Here is a 21,088-nt window from a genome sequence, read left to right as displayed (position 1 = left end):
GGGAGATGGGAGTTGGAGGAGACTGGATTTTGTTGGCCCAGGACAGGGTCCGGTGGAGGGCTTTGGTTAATTCGGTGATGAACCTTTGGGTTCGGTAAGCCATCTAGTTAGTTATTCAATTTTAATTGGCTGAATGATGTAATATCAGCTTCTCAAGGACTCTGTTCCATAAAATCAGTTGGTTTAGTTATTAATTTACGTTTATACTTTTGATAACGATCAACCGATTTAATTGCGTATTTAATTAAGTATTGTGAACTTGGCAAGCCGTTAGGGTGGTAACCCCGTACCTGAAATTTCTCCTCAACGAACACAATGAAGCAGTTTCCTTAAGAAGCTAAAAAAATCGTTATCACCAGTTTCCTGCCTTTCATGGGACCGAAAAGTTCGTTACCGTGTTCACAAGAACACGCCGTTGGACCGGAAAGAGATAAATCCAGTCCACAACTTCAAACCTTATTTCTTTATGATCAATTTCAATATTAGTGTGCCAAAAACAGCCAGGTTTCTTAAATGGTCTCTTCCCTTAAACTCTTCAGTTGTTTTCTGTATCTCCGGCCCACGTATTCTCCTATCCACAAATACGCCCGATCTGTGGTTTCTCCTCAGGGTGTAAAACCCTAGTTTCTGACCCATACAAAACAACAGGTAAAGTTACATTTGTTTTAGTTTAAAAATCGGAAGATTTTTAGATACGAGACAGGGAGAGTAACGGAATATGAACTAAGTGGTCGCAAGCATTTCCCTAATTTAAATTTATATTAATTTATTTCGTGAATGTAATTACTGCCGATCTCAAATACTTACACTTTGTCACATTTTCTAAGGAATTTTACACGCGTTTGGGTAATATGATTCTGTCCTGCAATCTGGTGACCAGACTTGGACATATAGCATGGTGTACTTTGTTTTCTATGTGTTTACTTCTGGACCAGGCTCCTCCTTCACATCAACAGAGTCCCTCTGTTTGTCGTCACTGTATTTGTTCTCGTCCAATAAATTAGCACCGTCAGCATATACCGGAAGCGGATGTGCTTCATTCAGCTGCAGTCCGTCATGATTTTCTTGCACATTCGTAACGCCGTATTCTCAAGCGACAGAGCCCCTCCTCATCTCAGACCATTATAAAGAAGAAATGCACCAGACGAGTATATCCTCCTCAACACCCGATTCTCAGACACCTGCAATCTGTGTTCCTCCCTCTGAGTGAGAGACCATGTTTCGCACCCATACAAAACAACAGGAAAAATTAGTGTTTTGTATACTTTAATTTTCGGGTTCTTAGAAATCAGACGGGAAGACAAAATATTTTGAACTGAGAAGTAGCAAGCATTTCTGGAATTTAGTCTCCTCCTAACTTCCTCATGAGTGTCATTTTCATTTGTTATTGTCGTTCCCAAATATTTGAACTTTGTAACACTTTCAAAGGACTTATTAGCCACCCTAAGACAATTCTGCCCGCCTGTCTGCTGACGAGATACAAACATGTACTTAGTTTTTATTGAATTTACTTCTAGCCCCACCTGTCTACTAGCCTCTAGTAAAAATTCTGTGTTCCTCTTTATTGTATTTATATCGTCGCCCAATTAATTAACATCATCAGTATTTGCCAATAGCTGTGTGACCCAGTCAATTGCAAACCCTCGTGATTTACCTTGGACCTCCCTGACGGCGTATTCTAGCGCAAAGTTAAAGAGCAATGGAGACACAGCATCTCCTTGTTTCATACTGCGCTTTAAAACAAGAAGATTAAAATTTAAATTAGTAATCTGATGCTGCAGACGTGACTCATTGATGTTAAAAGAAACCAAAGTGCACACAGCCTCTAAAACCACTTCTCTGGCCTATAAACAATCCTACCTACCATCATCCTCGGTTCCATTTTGCTTTTATCCTCCCGCCCACCTGCCTTTGTCATCATGTCGGTTCCCTCAGTAGAAGTCTGTTTCATTCACATCTTGTCCGCTTCTTTCTCCCGTTTCAAATAATTGAAATCACGCTGTTCCCTCAAAGTAAAGAACCACGTTACCCACAAAACTGGTAAAAGCTTTCATTATCAGTCATTGGGCTATGCGCTTATTTCTTTTATAATGTTTTTTTCGCGTTTTAAAAATACGTAAATACCAACGGCAATAATTCACTGTTCAAATCCATATCAAGGGCGATAATTAAAAATTACGCAGCACGTAGTCAAGCAAACACACTGTAGCGACTGCAAAACATGCCTCCCCCCTCTCTCCAATAACCGAGCCAAAGTGCTGAAACTCAAGGAAGGACGTACGGCCCGATTGAACGAGGATGGGTATACATAGACTAAAGGGGAGCCCCGGGGGCTGAGGGGGACAGCGGGGAGGGTCACACATTCCACCAGTGGCTCGCCTACGGTATGATCAGTCCCTCTCCCATCACCACCCAAGGAATTGGTTTTCTTCTTCCCTCTATCGCTGCAAAAAAACTTAGGATTTCCCTTCCTTCCACAGCAAGCAACTGAAAACAACCTTCACGATGAAAATCCGGTATCAGAAGACATATGCTGCACACAACACATGCCAGAATCCCATTTCTAGACCTCTTTTCTTCCATTGTCCATCTTCCAAGTTGGGATTCTTATTCCACACTGCTGATATATTAGTGGTTTCAGTAAGGTGAACCTTGACAATTAAGATTTACTTACTCTTTGTAGGGGAGATTCCTTGTCCCTTACGGCGTGGCATGTTTTGGTATGACGTCACGCCTTTAAGAATATCGCAAACCAGTGGAAAAACAATGTCGCTCTTCCGGTAATATATACGGTACAACAGATAACACTTCACACCGAACGAAAACACCACCTCCTCCCTCCCCCGCCACCCTTGCAGATCGCACTGGTTCACTCACACTTACTCAACATGGTGTTGAGATAGGGGTTTCCCCATGTTTTCCACAGTTCACATACACATTACACTGCACCTTGACTCACTTTCCTACACACAATCATTCCGGACAGGTTGTGCTCGCAGCAGACTGGGCTAGTTGACTGCCTGCTTGGGATATTCCTTTAGTTTCTCCTCCACGCACTTCGCAATCCGCCACAGAGCTATTCCCTCTCTCCCCGCCGAACACCTCTCTCGATCGTTTGTTTCCGTCCTGCATACGTTCTCTCTGTGTGAACATCGTCCTTCGTACTCTTCAGAATGACGTCAGAGATCCAGCAGCAGCAACTTGACACCCCGGTGGCCCCTGAGGCAGCAACAGGCGTGACAATCCGTCGCACACGCCATCTTGTGGAAAGATCTGGAACCCGTTGCCAGGAGTTACAGCATCCGATTTTGCTCCAGGTTCTTGCCAATTTTCTGTCAGAATTGAGTTTTTATTTTATTTTCCGAACGCTTGTTCTGGCCTGTACCATTCATTCTGTCTGATAAGCGGCTAAAAAAAACTTTAGTTTGCCATGATATATCAGGCACGCGCTGTCTACTCTAAAAATGTAGGATTTGAGCTTTTCGCGGCTGTGATTCTGATGATGGCTGTCTTCTGGGTTGTTGTGCTGTGTACTCTGGTAGAAATTTACCGATGTTTCAGAGGACCTTGCTGCCTCCATCATCAGGGCGATGAATATTTTGTTATAATACCTGTTAAATTATCTCCTAATTTAATTAAAGTCCGAGGCTACAAATCTGTGTTTGTGTGTACTTATTTTTATCCAGAATTATGTAAATACACTGCAGTAATTTAAGGAATTCAGGGTTAAGATTAACTACCTAATGATCGGCTAATCGAAGTTAGGATCAGGATTGGTCAATTTCAAAGTGGCCTAGGACATTGCAAGAAAAATCATGTAAGAATCTCTCGAATTATTTATAGATACTAATTATTCACACGAACTGAATACAGGTTGTAACCTCGCTGTCCGCGAGTCGATAAACTAGGGTAACTGCAGCCCTAGGTCCAGAAAAGGTTGATAACACCTGCTCTGGTCATTGGGTTTTTATTCTTCAGCTATACCCACCGGTGTTTTACTTCTTCAAATTCTTGTTCTCATCTCTCGATACGAGTAGCACTGTGTTCCTGAATGCATGGAGACAATGCAGATGTTACGAAGTATTTGCCAATTGGTTTCAGTTCTAGTCCAGAAGCTTGAGCAAAACTAATGTTGACTCATTTTACTACTACTACTACTATGGCGTAACAGCCCAAAATCGAGCCCTAGCCTCCTCGTTGACTCATTTTATTCAGTTCAATATTTGATTTCATAATCTCAACGACAAAAATTGAATTGAATGAAATTCAATATTTGCTCTGAAATTCGGTGTCTCCATAATGAGTAACGCCAAATTCAATAGAAAGAAAATTGTGCGATGTAAAACACAAAATACTATCTTTAGGAACATCTGCTGTTTTGTCGTTCATACAAATGTCCAGGGATTGATTCCAGTTACTTATAAATTTGAAGTTTTTGATTTTGTTCACACGTATTGGATGCATCAACCGACTACCTTGTTGTGCAACGGTGGTAATAGAATAGTGGTCTATTAAACTGAAATAATAAATAAGCAGAATATACACTGCCATAACGAAGAGTCAATCTTAGTAGTACACTTCGCGTTAATAAAATCCAGAGTGAGGAAGGATGCATCCACTAGAACATGCTGTAGAATATTACCACTCGTAAACAAACTGAGGTCAGATATTAAGGCATGAAAAGATAAATAAAAGCAATAGAAACCTTAAGTCTGGATAGCTCAGTTAGTATAGTGACTGGCTTTGGGGCTGGACGACCGGGGTTCAGTTCCTGGCAGGACAGGATTCTTCTTTTCGCTGACACGTCCACTGAAGACCACACAGCCTCCTGTCCGACAGATAAAGCCGGAGGAACTTAAAGCTGACTACGCAACCCTTTCTCTGTCACTACGGAATCGGATTTGAGTTCATTAGTCTGTTGTGGTCTTCTGGTTCCTGAGAAACTTTGGACCGGTCTTTCGGAGCGGGAGAACCAGGGCGCTGTTGGTAGTATATTGTTGAAGCATTACGAAATCATTCTCTTTTGAAGATGAGTCTAAAGGGTTCTGACGGTGGTGTGTTGCAACAAACTCGACTGTTATTTTGGACATGATCCATCGTCTTGATTAAGTGTTAAAAGACACAACGTTCCGGAGACTGAATCTGTTTCCATCATCAGGTAAAGGTAGGATAGAGGATACCCGGTCTGGTGAGACCCTTGGACAAAGCTAGTCTCCATCACTGGACCAGATACAGCTCAGTCTACATAGTAGGTGTGATAATCTTTTCGGTCGCAACGTTCGGCCGAAAATGCCCCCTACCCAGCAGCGCAGTGATTGGACTGAAGTAGCTTCTGAGCAGGACACCTTCCGTTCAAAGTATCTACAGTTCACTGTCACAATTTTAGACATTTATAATTAAAGTGAAAGCGAAAACTAATTTTTTCAGTATATTCTTTGAAGAACAGTATAGACCAGCGTTTCTCAACCTTTTTGCCCTTGCGGAACCCTTGAAATAATATTCATGTCTAAGGGAACCCCTACATAAAAATTATTATATATCATTATTGATATCTTTCTTTCTTTTTTATAAACTTAAAGTTCATAAGGAAAACTTAATATATTTTTTCTGATAGCTGGTTTACGCAAAAAATTACTTACGTTTTTCTCACGTTTATTGACAATTAAAAAAACTGAAATCAAACTGCCTGTTCAAGAGACCTCATACGGAGGTTTTTAATCGTTTATTGATAATGTTAAAAAGGCATAAGATAAATGAAAGTAAAATGTCATATGAACAAATATGTGTCAAGTAAATGTTATTTTTGAAGCCAATTTAAATAATAAAATTTACTTGAGTCACTCGATGATACGTGAATCCACCACGTACAGCTCCTGTACACTGACCACTAAAGACGGTTTCACGCTGGCGCCGTATAGACGTCGCTAAATATATTTCTTATGATTATTATATTTCTAAATGACATAACAGGTTGAAGACTTTATTATAATACCCAAGAATTTTCCGAGAATATGTCGTACGTGTATAGTAAAATTACGAATATGAAATTAAACATAAAAGTGACTCAAAAATACATTTACATATGAGTAGCCTATTCATCACTATTTCTCGCGGAACCCCGGTTGAGAAACGTTGGTATAGACACTTGCCCGCACATCCTAGGTTTCGTAACATTGAAATCTCTTTATGAAACATTATAGAACGTCTCTGGTAGTTTCTTTAGATAAATATTGGATGGCCTTACACGTGGCTGATCTCAGAGTGAAGCAGTTTAGGACTGATCCGTCTGTAGTTAGTGCTTCAGGCTGGACGACCGTGGTTGGGATTCTCTCTTCGCCACCGTCCACACCGGCTCTGGTGCCCACTCACCCTCCTATCCAAAGGATGCCGGAGGCCGTTTCCCGTACATCAAGTGATCAGCCAATTTTAAGAGCGCGTGGAGCTGTATCTCCAATCTTGCATGCTTCTTCATGGCGTTATTCATCTTTGAGGGCCACTGCAATTCAAGCGCCCCCTCCCCATTATAGCCCGCTCAATTTAATAAGAATTTATGACTTCATCATGTCTCCCCTCTATGCTAAACGTTAAACCAATTGGCAGAATGTCATGAAGCAATATTGGTGTGAAAATCATTTAAGAACACCCTACATTTGTTACATTTTAATGTCTTTGTCGTCAGTATAAATATGATCGACTTGTGAACGACACCATAAGCCATTTGATGTAGCGTCCTGAATTTCATGGTGACAGGTTTTCAAAAAATATGTGTGTACAGTTTAAAACAATCAAACAGCAAACTCACAAGACCTGTATGCAAAAGTTCCATCATAAAATAATATCCGATTTAATTGGCACTGAGGTAAATCACGAAAGAAACAACAGCAAGTACATACGGCATTTTACGTCTTATGTATTGATACACTAACATGGTGACACTGAAAGTTTAAGGTTATGTTTTTGTATGGATCACCAACTTATAGTATTGCCTAGTGTTTCTGTAAAGCTGGAAACATTGCAAGTATTGTATCATGAACTCATCCTGGATTTTATTTTAATATTATGATCAATCTTTTGAAGAAAAGTTTAAATATTTGGGAATGATGGTAAATTAAAATTGCATTCATGAAGAAATTAAGGGCAGACTAAATTTGGGGAATGTTTGCTGGCATGCAGTTCAGAATCATTGGCTTTCCCAACTGCTTTCTAAAAACATAATGATTAATACACAGAACTATATGTTAACCTCTTGTTTTGTGTGGCTGTAAAAATTGGCCTCTCACATTAAGAGGTCAGAAAATGCTACATTGTCACCCCACTGTTATAAAAATATGCTTATATGGAATAAAAAAAGTTAGAACTTATTGAGAAATATCGCATAACTATGTTATGGGATGTAAAATTATCCAGTTATAGAAAAAATAAATAAAAATAATTTGAAAGATATGTGAACAAATTTTTGTCATAATTCATACATGAGTGTCAAAACATGGAAAAAATGATGAAGTCTACAATGGGAACTGACAAAATAGTTTTCATGATGTGGTTCACATTTAGAGCTCTCATTTTTGCAGGATGAAAACAAAACAATCTTAGGAAGTGTGACAGGGGTTAAGTGAAAATAAACATTAACATCTTCATAAACTGTACTGTTTCTAAATTATGTGCCATAAATGACAGGGGAGCTTCAGGATGTCAGTATGACTCAAAATGGTCCAATGAACATAGGTCCAGAAATACATCTGTAAAAAGTTATGAGATGAAAGTTCCTTCTTCTGTGAAATGCAAAAAGCTTGACTGAGGGAGGATTTACTTGTGACACACATTACAACAATTGCTCCAAATGTCCTCCATTGGCATGAACACGTCACACAACAAGGCTTGTTGTGACACATTTTAACACCCCAGATGTGGTATGAATGTCATTTTCTGCATTTTGTATTATTGCCAAAGTGGATCTCAAGTGTCAATAATGTTGGTATAAACTCCTGCACTTGTACACCTCCTCAATATCTTCTTCTTCTTCTTATATTCATTGGATATTTTTGACTCATATTGATACCTTAAAGCTTCCCTGTCATTTGTGGGATTCATTTAAATACATTTTGTATAATGTAAACTAATATCACACTACAGTGAACAGGTGATGATGATGATGATACAAAAAAAGAAATATGCAGAAGAAATTTGTAAATTAACAGATTCCTGTGGCATTCATGTACAATTATTTTGCTATGGCACACAGCCACTTGTGGAAAAATATTCTGCAAATTCGTCTCGAATCTCTTGTGCGTTGACTGCTGATTTTTTGGCCCCTTTGTTTAAAGGTAAGAAAGAAGTGAATTCTCCAGCTTCTTTCCTCCAGCCCCCTCCAATTACTTCACCATCATTTTCCATATCAAATGTTCCTGGAGGGTTGTATATGTTTCGTGATGTGTCACGTTTTTGCAGAAAATTGTGCAAAATTACACATGAAAGAATCACTAGTTTAGCCTTTTCTGGTTGTAAAAGAAGTGGTTTCCTTAACACTTGAAATACAGCTGATAAGATTCCAAATGCATTTTCAACTGTCCTATAGGCTCTACTTAATTGATAGTTGAATATTCTCTTCTTCGAATCTACCTCTTTATTCCTGGGGTATGGTTTTATTATATGATTCTGCTGTGGAAATGTGTCGTCAGCAATGAAAACAAATGGGACTGGTTTAATTCGGCCATGAAGTGCGTTGTCTGTTGGCAAATGCAGGTTACCCGCACACAATTCAGAGAAAAATTTAGCATTTTTTAATACGTTTCCATCCGAAATTCGTCCCTGACAACCAACGTCAACATATATAAAGGAATACGATGCATCAACCACAGCAAGAAGCACAATGCTGTATTGTCCTTCATAGTTGACATATTCAGTACCACCCTTTATTGGTGCTTGTAACACCACATGTTTTCCATCAATAGCACCAAGACAATGTGGAAAATTCCATCTTTCATTGAATGATTGAGCAATCTTGCACCACAATTCGGGGGAATGGGGAATCTGAAATGAAACACAAAATTACTATGAAATTACTGTGCATAATAAAATATACAATTAGATGTATTCTAGTTTTACTACTGATGTTACAGCGTGGTTTCTGCATTACTTTATTTAATAATGAAGAGTATAAGCTTTTATTTATGTTATTTAAGGTCAGGAGCAATCCATATGCTAACAAACTGTTGTTATGCAGAAAAATTTGACACTGCATAATTTTGTTTCAGGATGCAGACATATTCAGAGGCAAGGTGTGATACAAACAAGCAGAGATTATGACAAAGGAAAATGAAAAATGTTTGTGCCTACAATCCAAACATTGAAGGGAAGTTACATAACTGACAATAGATTACAAGACAAATATGATATTTTTGAACAGAACAGAATTAGTTTACATTCCATAGAGCCTTCATAAGCCCAAGCCAAAGATGTAGAACATGTCACAGCACAAAAACAATATTTGTTTCTAATACAGATATAAATTGCATAGTTACAACAGTAGTTTGTAGTCAGTTACAGTAGTGTTATCATAAACTTCTTTACATTGTGGTACAGACTTAGTGGGGGAAAGATTACTGAGTAACTTAAATCAATTATGGTAAACTTCTTTTAGATATTTACTGAGTTTAGTGTTTGGCATATGATGCTCATATCTGTATCCTGTCCTTATATTGTGGATATCTGAGTTTGTTTGAAATTTTTCTATATTGTCGACTACAGATTATAATATGGAGAGTAAGAACTCACTAGCTAGTGGAAGAAAATTAAATTTCTTAAACAATTCCTTACATGAGGGTCTCCTTTTAATGCCTGCCATTGTTCTGATGATTTTCTTTTGAATGTAAAACCTTTTTTTGCTGTGTGTTGAGTTTTCCCCGAAAACAATTCCATATTACATGATAAAATGGAAGTAAGCAAAGATGACAAATTTTAAAGTTTGTTCTCATGAGATCTGGCAGTCTTTATAGCAAAGCATGCTGAGCTTCATTTAGGAATAATGTGTTGAGAATTTTTTTCAATTCAAGTTACTGTATTGGTAGGCCAAGAAATGTTGTTTCTACTTCTTCAGTTGTTTTTTTCCTCATACCCTATATCTAAACACAATTTTTGCTGGTAGTACGAAGTTTTTAAATTTTCGTCAAAATTTAATGTGAGTTTATTTGTTTTAATCCATCTATTCAGGCTAAGAAGGGCATTCATGCCAATTTGGAAAGTCAATTTCTAGATTTCCCAGGGATAAAATACAGCCAGGGAGAGACACTGACCCTACCTAGTGTCGAGGTTAAGAATGAGTAGGAGCTATTTCCCCCCCCCCCCCCCCGGCCATAACATTTTATACCGGGACAGCTTTACTTTTCTTCACAATTTCTGGATGTGAAATATTAGTATCGTCCTCAAAAAGTATGGGGTTATAGGCGGTAAATCATCGATACATTTGAGGAAAGTGAGGTATATACTATATACAACCAACAGCTGTCAAACACCTAGGTATTAATACATGTACTGAAGTGGATGTATTTATGCAGCACGCGGCAGAGAATAACATTCCACGGACTGTACCCTACTGTAAGCAGTCATACCAACCCAATTATGATGGCCCTTCGTTGGCGTATACCTACTGTCTCATTCTACATTACCAAGGCCGTCGGTAATCAAACGGTCAGCCAGCACTATAACGTTAATTATAAAAATTAAATAATTTACTATGCGTTTCTTGCCTTAATGTATTCTTGAAGTTCTGTAATGAGAGCTGTACACACTTCCGGTACGATGGCAGATATCAGCTGTTTAGAAACTTTAAAAAGATACATCAGACTAGTGTAGGAATCCCCAGTTGCTAGGAATCGTAAAGTGATGGCTAACCTATCACGTACAGGAACAGCACTTCTACAGTTGGTATCACGTTTGCTTATTTTGGGCCCAATGACTGTCAGCAAATATTCAAAATCGGCAGCTGACATTCTACAAAAATTTTTAAAACCACTTGAATCTTCCATTCTGAAATCTGTCAACAAATTAGTCCCACTATACAAATTTCTTCTTTTGAAGAGCGTCCTCTCCCAAAAACGACGCTTTTTATGCCGCTTCTTACTTAGAAGATCGATGATAAGACAGCAAGCGCTTGAAAGTAAAAGATCTTCCTCACTCATTGTTATGTGACTGAGCGAGCAGGCAACTGACGAACACAATATGGAACACAGCTGTACGGTTGGATGGTGTGCGCAACCACCTTTAACGTCTTGGATAGGAAGCAGTTTAATAATGACCACAGGAAACGCTTATGTTTGTTAAATTACTGTGTTACAAGCATAGCGTGTTAGAGACCGTTCAAAATTCTCGCTCTCATAGTCTAGTTCTCGCTCTTACGCACTCGGTAAACCATACACAAGTCCGTGGCTGCAGGCGGTGCTGCTGTTATTCACTTCCGTGACTTTTTCGTTACTGAAAGTGACTGATCACTGTTTGCCGGTAGTAATTTGAAGTGCGGAAGAAAGTGAAGAGCGAATTGTGATTTTTTAACTTTCTTACTCTACGATTCGAATTATTGAATTGTGGATCTTGTTTTCTCCAAATTTAACTCAACTTCTATTAATTTCCGGAATTAGTATAAATAATTATAATGCCAGTTGGAGGTGCTCTGTTTGGAAATTCTGCTGCTCGCTCACAAAATAAAAATCTTGTAGAATGCAAAGCGGGCAAAATGTCTCTGAAAGGAAAAATGGTTCATCCGGATAAAAGAAAAGGTTTATTGTATGTATATCAGTCTGATGATTCTCTTATGCACTTCTGTTGGAAAGATCGTCAAACTGGGACTGTTGAAGATGTAAGTAGGGTATGCTGGTTTGATGATGTTAAACCAATTCCGTTAGCAGGGTCATTTTGAGTAGTTAACTTATCTGTTATTAAGTTGTTGGTTTAATTATATTTACGAGCCATAACCCACCCGAAATTGCCCTTCCTAATACCATTTTGTAAATTATATAGTGTACAAGAACAGTCATATGGAGCAATTTTTCCCTTAATGTTTTAGAAACATTTTTCTTGTAAAGTTTTAAAATCCTTTGTTTACATTTTACAAATTCAAAAACATCCTGCATTGCGGTTTAAGGTTAAGGGAGTAACTATTTTTCCATACCACTTTAGAACTGAACTAACTTCATAGAGAAGAGGCCATCTTGAGAAGCTGTTGGTATCACAAGAGCCTGCCAGATGTTCTGTCCAGAGCCATTTTTGTTACTTAGATTGTCCACAGAATCTTTCTAAGTTTGAGGTCCTGTCTGTCTAACCAACTAACTCCATGCAGGAGTCCTTGAGAAGCTCAGCTAGTTGAATTATCCATACTTTATGGAACCTGAATGTTCATTACCTTATTCACAAGAGCTTGCAACTGGTTCCTAACTTGAACCAGATGAATCCATTCCAAAAAAAAAAAAAAAAAAAAAAACCCAACCCTGTTTTTCATTCCATCCCTTCAGGCTTTCCAACCATGGCTCTTACTAACATTTAGTTAATATGCTGATTTTTTTATGTTGTGGACCTGTTAGGCCCCCATTAATCCCCAAAGGTGGAAGACCATCCCTTGTCTGTATTCAAGTGCTTATTAAGTATATTTGCAGCAACTGTCCATTATCTGGAGGCCTTCTTCTTCTGCATGAGGATGCACCATGCTGTGATGACAAGGGCCCCACTTAACATGGCAAACCACTTTATATAGAGCTAGCAGCAATACTGCTGCTGTTGAGGTTTACTCCATTCATAAAGATGGAGGTAGTATGTTTCTCTGAAACACTGGCATATACCCACAAGACTATGTGGTGCAACAACCCATATGACCACAATCTGAACTCACACCACCATAAAAACCTCTAGTACTACAAAAAAACAAGGCTTTCTTTTAATTTCCAGGACCTTATCATCTTTCCTGATGACTGTGAATTTAAACGAGTGGCCCAGTGCACCAGTGGACGTGTTTATGTCCTGAAATTTAAGTCTTCAAGTAGGAAGTTCTTCTTTTGGATTCAGGTATTAAGGTTCTATTTGTAAGACATTTGACAGTCATGAGGCTAAACGTGAATGAACATCTTAATTTTGTGTGATACACTAGGAACCAAAGACAGATAAGGATGATGAGAACTGCCGCCGTATTAATGAAGTGCTTAACAATCCTCCAACTCCAGGGTCCCAGAGAAGTGGTGGTGGAACTCCAGGTATTTGCACCATGCATTGTACTGAATTTGTTTTTGTGCATGTGTAAGGTCAGGGTGTGGTATAAAGTAAAGAACAGCCACTGTACCTTTTGAATTTTTCCCAGGATGTAATGCAGGTACTGAATGATTATTTGTTCATATGACACCATCTCTGAAGTTTTAACTGATTTTTTTTTGCATTGTTTGATGTGAATTGCCTTACCAGAAATACACAAAACTGTTTTTTCTTTTCAGCTAATTGTTCAGAGAAGTTCTCCAAAACATTTAGTGAATAGAATCACATGTAAACTTATTTTTCTGTTCTTGAATATTTTGAAGTCATGTGGTTTGGGAGGTGAAATAGGTACAGATTGTCAGAAGGCCTTCATTGTATGCATGTAACATGTAAACATGGCTGGAATTGTAATTTGCACTCTGATGCATGATAATGGATAACTTGTTATTGAAACTGCTATATTTGTCAAAAATCTGATTTATTGTGTACCTTTTAGATGGAGATCTACAGAATCTGTTGAACAACATGTCTCAGCAACAGTTGATGCAGTTGTTTGGAGGTGTTGGGCAGATCGGCGGACTCTCCAGCTTGTTGGGAACAATGAGGTGTGTGTTTTTATAAATTTGTGCTCCAGAAATTTATTCTGCAACTCTCTTGAAACAAAACTGTTATTGTGAAACAGCCACATTGCATTACTGCTCTTGGTTAAACCCAGCAAAAAGTGTGGACATCAACAGGGAGTGGGAATATGTCAGAAACTGTATCAAAATTTCAGCCAAAGAGAAACTAGGATATTACAGGATAAAGAAAAATGTGACAGCTTGAAATCTCAAAAGTTAAGGACTGCTTATCTTCAAATAACAAATATCTTTCAGATTGCTGGACTGCCCTAATCCTTTCACTGTTAGCACGCGATGTGGAAACGGTTGATGAAGAACATAAGTTTAGTTTTAGACTATAATGGAACACTTGTTGGCCTGATGAAGCTTGGGGTTCTGTAAATATTTAACACAAAGTATCACAACCATTTTTGAGCCCAAATGTTATGTGTGTTACCCAGCATGTAATTCTAAGACTGTGCAGACTTCTCTGATAAACACATGGTTTGATGTTGGTGTGTTGGGTTGTAACACCGTATGGACTAGTAGATAAGTACCAATGTTATACTGAAATATTGGTATTTTCATACAGGCTCACATGGCCTTACAACCCAGCAGACCAAGACCAACATCTTTAGTGCTGTGAGAATCTCGCATCTCATATGAAATATGATGGTGAAAGACTAAGTTCTGTAAATATGTGTAATTTTTTTCAGTCGTCCATCAACAGGCCAGAGCTCTCGTCCTGCATCTTCTACTCCATCTACATCAGCTGGTGCATCTTCTACTACAAGTTCTACAACAGCTGCTGTCACCTCTGCTACCACTACTGCAGCTGCTGTAACTACTACCTCTAGCATGACTGCCTCAAGTTCAAGCACTGGGAAAGGTGTTAGTGCTGAGTCGGCCAAGCATGCTACTACTGCTACTGCTGCTTCTACTTCTACTGCTACTGCTACTACTGCTACTGCTGCTTCTACTTCTACTGTTACTGCTGCTTCTACTGCTACTACTGCTACTGCTGCTACTACTGCTACTGCTGTTACTACGGCTACTACTGCTGCAAGTGCTACTGCAACTGCATCAGGTGAGATTATATGAGGAAAGTAGTTCCTAAAGACATGTTTCATATGGGATATTTTTGATAACTACACAAGTCCCAAAATCTAGTTTTCTGACTAACCAACATAGTTTAATACCAATTCCAGAGCTCACAGTTGGATTGCCTTGGTCTTTCAAGAACCTTCCCGACCAAATTTATTAATAATGTTGTGTTTTCCTTGTGTTAAAATTCAGAATCAGTAATACTGTGTGAAATTAAATGTTCCAACTGTTCTCAGTATGTTAGCAGGGATTTCTCACACAATTTTGAGCTTAAAACATAATATAAGAATGTAGGAAGTGGAAGAAGCAGTTCAAAGGGTTTAAATTTATTTTAAGGTTACAGTAAGCAATAGTTATGACTCTAGGCTGATTGATGAAGTAGAAAATAAGAACGAAGAAAACTTTCAGCTTTAAAGAGAAACAAGCAAACAAAACAGGACAATAAGGTATTCTTTATTGTGACCCTTCCAAACTGCATCTTCAGAACATTCACTTTTTCAAACTATGTCAGTATTTTATTATATTATTAAATTCAGACTGACGTAATCATGTAGCCATTATCCGCCCAGTTGTAGAATGTAATCTTCATAAATGGTATTCAGTTGGGGTAATAACCAGCTTTCCAACATGTCCAAATATGAGTCGCCAGTCACAGTTGCACCATTCTTTTATGTATACCCTGTATATGGTATATAAAGAAAAAAGTCTTCTTGGCAACCAAATCCGGGTTGCCGTGCACTGCAGGCATATATGCTGTCAACTGAACTGTGATGGTGAATTGAAGGATTTTTTCTTCTATTGAACTACAAAGAGGAAAATAAAACTGTTTTCAAAGAAATAGCAGATTGTCAACAACTAAGTTTTGGCCAAGAAGTCAGTGGAGGGCACTCTGCCATATTGCAGAACCAAAGCTTAAAAGGGGATAACAATCGATTGGGTCCTCTTATAAGATAATTTTAATGCTGTCTTTCTCATGTACACCTAGGTGTCCCAAGTATTGTCTTTCCTTGAGATTTTCAGTGTCAATTTTTTACTTCTCTTCGTATTACATGTCCTGTTATCTTATATTTATTGATTTGAATGTATGGTGAGAGAGTAAATTATCAGACTCCTCAGTATGTGGTTTTCTCCATCCTCTTGTTACTTTCTCTCTTGGTCTAGTTATTGTCCTCAGCACCCTTTTCTCAAATACCTTCTTGAACTTTATTAATTTGTTTTGTATGTAACAAAAGCTACATATATATATTAGAAACATGTTGGGTGCTCTTCAGTTAGATTAAATTTATACATTGTATTTGTGATTATATATTAATAGAGATTTGAAATCAGGGGCCAAGGTTTATCAAAGAATTAAGTCTCTTTTCATATGATATAAGAAGAAAGGGCCAAATATGTAATACAACTCTAGTTTGGCAAATTGGCATAATGAGGAATTTAATTGTTTCTAGGGCCATCTACTATTCAGCTGAGTGATCTTCAGAATTTTCTGTCTGGGTTGAATGTTCCTGGAGGAGATGGTGCTAGTCACCGCTCAGGTGTGTTCATATTTTTAAGCATCAGGGGCTGTAAATAGTTATCCAAGTTGATGTTAATTCAGTGTTTTTTGCATGGTATGTAACCATTTGTGCAATATAAAAAATAAGCATATGAGGATTTAAATTACTGTGCATGATTTGAGGTTCTCACAGCAGTGAGTATGAAGATTTCTATCTTCTGGGTTGTTGCGCTGTGTAGTCTGGTTGATGTTAACGAATGTTTCAGAGGTCATACTGCCCTGATGACGGAGGCAATATGACCTCTGAAACGTTGGTAAACATCGACCAGACTGCACAGCGCAACAACCCAGAAGACAGAAATCTTCATTTAAATTACTGTTTCATCATCAGATACTATTTTGGTATTGTATGTGCCAAGTGGTTGGATATTTCTATGGAAGTGGATGAATGATTTAATAATTTTGGCATTTGTTTTATGTGGGTTTGGAATATAGTCTCCTACTTTTGAGGAAAGAAGATACATTACATGTGTTTTAAAACAAACCACTCAGGAAATTATTTATATTAAGAAAGAGTGAAGAAGAGAGCAATTAAGTATATTACATACTGAGGAGATCATTTGTACAGGCCACCTAGCATTGTTAGCATAGGGATGTATATTAAATAAGGGTGACATACAGAGATTCAGTGGGAAAACCTGTTGGAAATAGTACACTTGTGAAACAGATGGATATGGGGTGATAACATTAATAGTTCTGAAGAAGATATGTTGTGAGGATGAGAAGTGGATGGAACTGGCTGAAGATTGTGTTCATTGGCAGGCTATAGTCTTAGAAGTTTTGAATTTCAAGGTTCTGGTAACACATTGATAGATAAGAGGGGTACTTTTTTAAATGTGTTAATGTATGGAGATATTTTTTTTCATAATAGTACTAAAATTATATAACTTTATAAATTCATTTTTGTATTTAGAGAAGTAATAAAATCTACATTTTAAAATAACTGTGTACACTGTTATAGGTGAATAGAGTTCCAAATGTCAGTATAGTCAAGTATTTTTTTTTGTTTCCAGTTGACTTGTCTTCTGCCTTAACAATGGAGAATCTGCAAGCTGTATTAGGGGATCCCAGTTTGGTGCATGAACTGCAGCAACATCTGCCATCTGGGATTGGTGGGAATCCACCTCCTCCAGCATCTGAACAGTTACGATCAACACTGACATCACCTCAGTTTCAGCAGGTGACCTGAATTAATTCATTTGCAACCAGCTGCTCAGTGTCATATTAAACCCAGCTGTTTTGTTTATAGACAAACAAAAGACAATAGTTTACAGATAAGTTTATCGTATCATCGTTATTTAGCCGTTAGTTAGTTGGGCTACTTGTTGAATCATTCCATCCACATTCATTGAAGTTGGCAAGTAATGGTAAATTTCTCTTGATGAGCACTATGGTAATAAAATTGCTATCTTAAGCAGCTAGACAGTCTTGTGCAGTTGTTTTCTCGGATGCTGATCTGGTTATATTGCTGTGACCAGTAACCAAAGCCTTATCTGGAAGAATGGAACATAATACATGCAAGTATTTTGGCATTTGGAAACAAGAAGCTATAGATGTATTCTAAAAGTTTAGTGGCATGTTAACAACTTTAATGTCTAGACATACAAGGAATGAATGTGGCATTATGTAATGCGATTTGTGATTTATACCTAAAAAATTCTTCATGAAGTATTTCCATCAAGCTGTTACAGTCTGCTGGACATACACTTGATTTCAGTTTCTTATGAAAAAATGTAGGAGTAGATTCAGTGCTGGTGTTTCTCTGGACTTGATCCATTGTTCAGTATTTTAAAAATGAAGTCACTTCTGGAGTTGGCTCTGCTCCTGTCTTCAGGTGGCAGTGCCTTTTCTGTTGTGTCCAGTAGAAGGGCAAATTTCAATACTGGATCTAGGGGTTTGTATTAGTTGGGGACATTTATTACAGGAACATTCAGCAGAACAGGAACTTCCCTCTATAAAGTCATAAATAGATACGTGTTTGGAGAAGGAAATATTTTCTTAGGGCCCTGTCGACTGAAAAGTCTGCATATTTGTCTTGTATTCAACACAGATCATGTCCTATCTGTCATTAGCAGCAAGAGAACATTATCAAGCTTATTAACAGTGGTTGTGAAATGTAGTGGTGATGCTGCTGCAGCAACTGGTCTACATGAGAATTAAGTAAATAGTTGTGACATTGGTAGCCCAGTAGGCAAATGATGTGCTCATGTGTAAAACAACCCCCCACCCCCAATTTGTGAACAGAGAAGTGTGGTCTTTTAGTACAGAGGTATTTCTCATATGACTTTGTTGTGTTCCACTGCTTTGCTGTTTTTAGCGTTGTTATTCATTTAATTTTTCATTAGTGTTTTATAACTTCCAGTGTCATAAAGTATTACTAGTAAAGTTTGCATCAAATTAGAAGAAGCATGACAATTCTTGGTCTGCTAATAGTGCAGTATTTGACTTCCCAGACCATATATACATCATGGAAACTTTTGACTCTTGCATGCAGTAGTTACCTTCATTAAGTTGAACAGTGCATACCTCATTGCTGATGCATTGCCACAAATTACTGCATAAGAGAGTGATAATCATGATATTTGAAATAGCAGGTTTGAATCTTCTGCAGGTTTTGACTTTTTTTTAAGTCAAATATGTTATTTTTTACAGGCTTTAAGTATGTTCAGTGCAGCCTTGCAGTCAGGTCAGCTTGGTCCTGTAGTTCAGCAGTTTGAGGTAGGAGCTGAAGCTGTGGATGCTGCAAACCAAGGCAACATGGAGGAATTTGTAAAGGCTCTTCAGAAGGCAAGCATTGACAAGGAAGATGAAAATAAGCAACCTGGTGGGGATGAGAAACGCAAGAAGAGGGAGGATAGTAGTAAGAAGGATGATGATGATGATGAAGGTATGTCCCTTGATTAATGTGCTCTTGAAGGGGGAAGGTGAATTTTCAGATATAACTTTGTTTTATGTATTTTTATTATTATTGTTGGAGAAGAAATTGATACCAGAATAACTCTGTTCTGCTTTGGTGGTTATTGATTTTTCTATTTAAAATTTATGTTACCTGATTTGCTCAAATATAAGAGCATATTTATGTAAAGTCAGAATGCATGTTACATGCAGATTTATTGGGTGAAATAAAGCATTTCTTTTAATTTTTCTTGTATGGCATTACTTGGAATTCCCTATTCCATTATGAAGATACATAATTCTAACACATATTGACACTTTATTTTCGCTGTGCAATTCATCTCAGACACGTTTTAAGACAATCTGTTCAGAATATGTCTTTTGCTATTCCTTGTAATGGTTTCCTGTCACATTTGGTCCTTTTATGTTTTGTTCTTTTGTTGACATATCTCATCTGTACTATACAGAAATACCCTGCTCAAAGCTAATTCAGTATTAAGCTGCTTGAAAGGTATGTACACCCACACCTGCAATGTGCTGAGTTGAGGTGTATGGTATATTACCATTCAAAACTAGTCCTACACTGCTTCAGTTGTAGCATGTATGTGCACACTATACCTTGCTATTGCTTTGTAATTTTTAAGATTTTAAATTATCTGTGCCCATAATAACTGAAAAAAATCAGTTATAGGCATGGAGAATGATCAAAAGTGACAGGGAAAGTATGACTTTCTGACAGCATCCTGCAGATCCAAAGTAGAACTACGTGTAACCTGGAGCAACTGCTCAGTTGGATGATTCACAGCCTGAATCATCTCTTCAGCAATGTGTAATAGGCAGTGAAGACTAAATTTCAGTGTCTTTAATTAGGGTTATTTTATTTTACATTGTGCTATAATGTATTTTTAATTTAAATGTAAATAATGTTGAGACTGAATAAATTATGTTCCCAGTGAATTATGTGTTTGCACATACTGTAATCAGTTGTCTATGTATGCCAGTGGACAAATGAGGCCATTGTGTCACTTCACTCATAGGTAAGAAATAACACGTGTTAGTAAAGTTCTCAATGTAACATGTTATGACCCTGTTGAAAGCTTTTCCAGGAATGCATCATAAGTGTTTGGTGGATTTTATTGTTTGTGCATTTTGAATCAGTTATTCTTCTTACATAACACACCTAATCAAAAAGTGCCTGAGGTTTTTACCTGCAGTAATAATATGGCATTCTGAGATTTTATAAATGTGTGTCTATATATATAATTTTTTTTAAACCTGCAGATATAGTTTGGGATATGGATCTGTTGTTAGAAACATGAACTCTGGTGGGAAGATTATCAACATTTCAGAAGTGTTGGTTGCCTCCATCAGGGCAGCAAGCACCTCTGAAATGTAAGTAAACTTCCACCAAACTGCATGGTGCAACATTCCAAACACAATAACTTTCAAAACCTTAGATATTCTATAATTTTGTAATGCTGCAAAGCTTTTATGTTCCTCTGTATTGTGGTAGATTTTCAGAATCAGGTATCTGTGTATTTTTAATTCTTTTGTGCAGTGAGATGCCAGCAGGTTTTAGTCTCTTTGTAGCCTAGGTTATTTATGACTGAGCTTCCTTCATGTGTTTGCCTCTTACATTTGAGCAAATAGGTGGTAACAGCTATTTTTAGGAATCATCATAATTTATTTATTAAACATTAATTAA

The 21,088-nt window shown here is 37.7% G+C and overlaps 3 protein-coding genes and 1 long non-coding RNA gene across 6 annotated transcripts in view; 2 read left to right on the top strand and 2 right to left on the bottom strand.

Annotated features, from left to right (window-relative positions):
- shn (zinc finger protein schnurri) overlaps nt 1-3,159 on the bottom strand; it is a 111,321-nt gene extending 108,162 nt beyond the window's left edge. For both annotated transcript variants that reach the window (XM_087350454.1, XM_087350456.1), the window contains exon 1: nt 2,675-3,159. In XM_087350454.1, coding sequence (XP_087206580.1) covers nt 2,675-2,714 — 40 coding nt within the window. In that variant the 5' untranslated portion in view covers nt 2,715-3,159. The remainder of the gene's footprint in view (nt 1-2,674) is intronic.
- A 2,559-nt stretch (nt 3,160-5,718) lies between these two features.
- LOC147873668 (uncharacterized) lies at nt 5,719-9,418 on the top strand. The gene is made up of 2 exons (XR_015535511.1): nt 5,719-6,859; nt 9,255-9,418. It is a non-coding gene; the product is annotated as an uncharacterized LOC147873668 (long non-coding RNA).
- On the bottom strand, nt 7,626-11,293 carry LOC110836123 (uncharacterized). Of its 2 annotated transcripts, none has more exons than XM_022076967.2 (2): nt 10,746-11,293; nt 7,626-9,030 (listed from the first exon to the last, which is right to left on the bottom strand). In XM_022076967.2, exons 1-2 carry the CDS (start codon nt 11,175-11,177, stop codon nt 8,230-8,232), a joined length of 1,233 nt encoding a protein of 410 aa, XP_021932659.2. In that variant the 5' UTR covers nt 11,178-11,293; the 3' UTR covers nt 7,626-8,229. The 2 variants fall into 2 exon arrangements, with proteins under 2 accessions (XP_021932659.2, XP_087206593.1); XM_087350467.1 differs by lacking the exon at nt 10,746-11,293 and adding an exon at nt 9,817-10,336.
- Nucleotides 11,294-11,479: 186 nt separating this feature from the next.
- Rpn13 (regulatory particle non-ATPase 13) lies at nt 11,480-19,628 on the top strand. Its single transcript, XM_022075656.2, has 8 exons — nt 11,480-11,851; nt 12,934-13,050; nt 13,133-13,235; nt 13,727-13,835; nt 14,546-14,916; nt 16,382-16,468; nt 17,502-17,668; nt 19,141-19,628. Exons 1-8 carry the CDS (start codon nt 11,648-11,650, stop codon nt 19,390-19,392), a joined length of 1,410 nt encoding a protein of 469 aa, XP_021931348.1. The 5' UTR covers nt 11,480-11,647; the 3' UTR covers nt 19,393-19,628.
- Nucleotides 19,629-21,088: the final 1,460 nt, after the last annotated feature.

The sequence above is a fragment of the Zootermopsis nevadensis genome, unplaced genomic scaffold (assembly GCF_977971745.1).
Source record: "Zootermopsis nevadensis isolate Lab colony 2312 unplaced genomic scaffold, Znev_1.0 Znev_ptg000017l, whole genome shotgun sequence".
Lineage (NCBI taxonomy): Eukaryota > Metazoa > Arthropoda > Insecta > Blattodea > Termopsidae > Zootermopsis > Zootermopsis nevadensis.
This window is presented reverse-complemented; position numbering and strand designations above follow the sequence as displayed.

What these genes read in the sequence shown, in the direction of transcription:
- LOC110836123 (XM_022076967.2), bottom strand. Translation starts at nt 11,177, where the DNA reads ATGAGTGAGGAAGATCTTTTACTTTCAAGCGCTTGCTGTCTTATCATC. An exon ending in AACTTCAAGAATACATTAAG is followed by an intron (nt 9,031 to 10,745) that starts GCAAGAAACGCA and finishes GTTTCATTTCAG; the next exon opens with ATTCCCCATTCCCCCGAATT.
- Rpn13 (XM_022075656.2), top strand. Translation starts at nt 11,648, where the DNA reads ATGCCAGTTGGAGGTGCTCTGTTTGGAAATTCTGCTGCTCGCTCACAA. An exon ending in AAACTGGGACTGTTGAAGAT is followed by an intron (nt 11,852 to 12,933) that starts GTAAGTAGGGTA and finishes TTTAATTTCCAG; the next exon opens with GACCTTATCATCTTTCCTGA. An exon ending in AGCTTGTTGGGAACAATGAG is followed by an intron (nt 13,836 to 14,545) that starts GTGTGTGTTTTT and finishes AATTTTTTTCAG; the next exon opens with TCGTCCATCAACAGGCCAGA.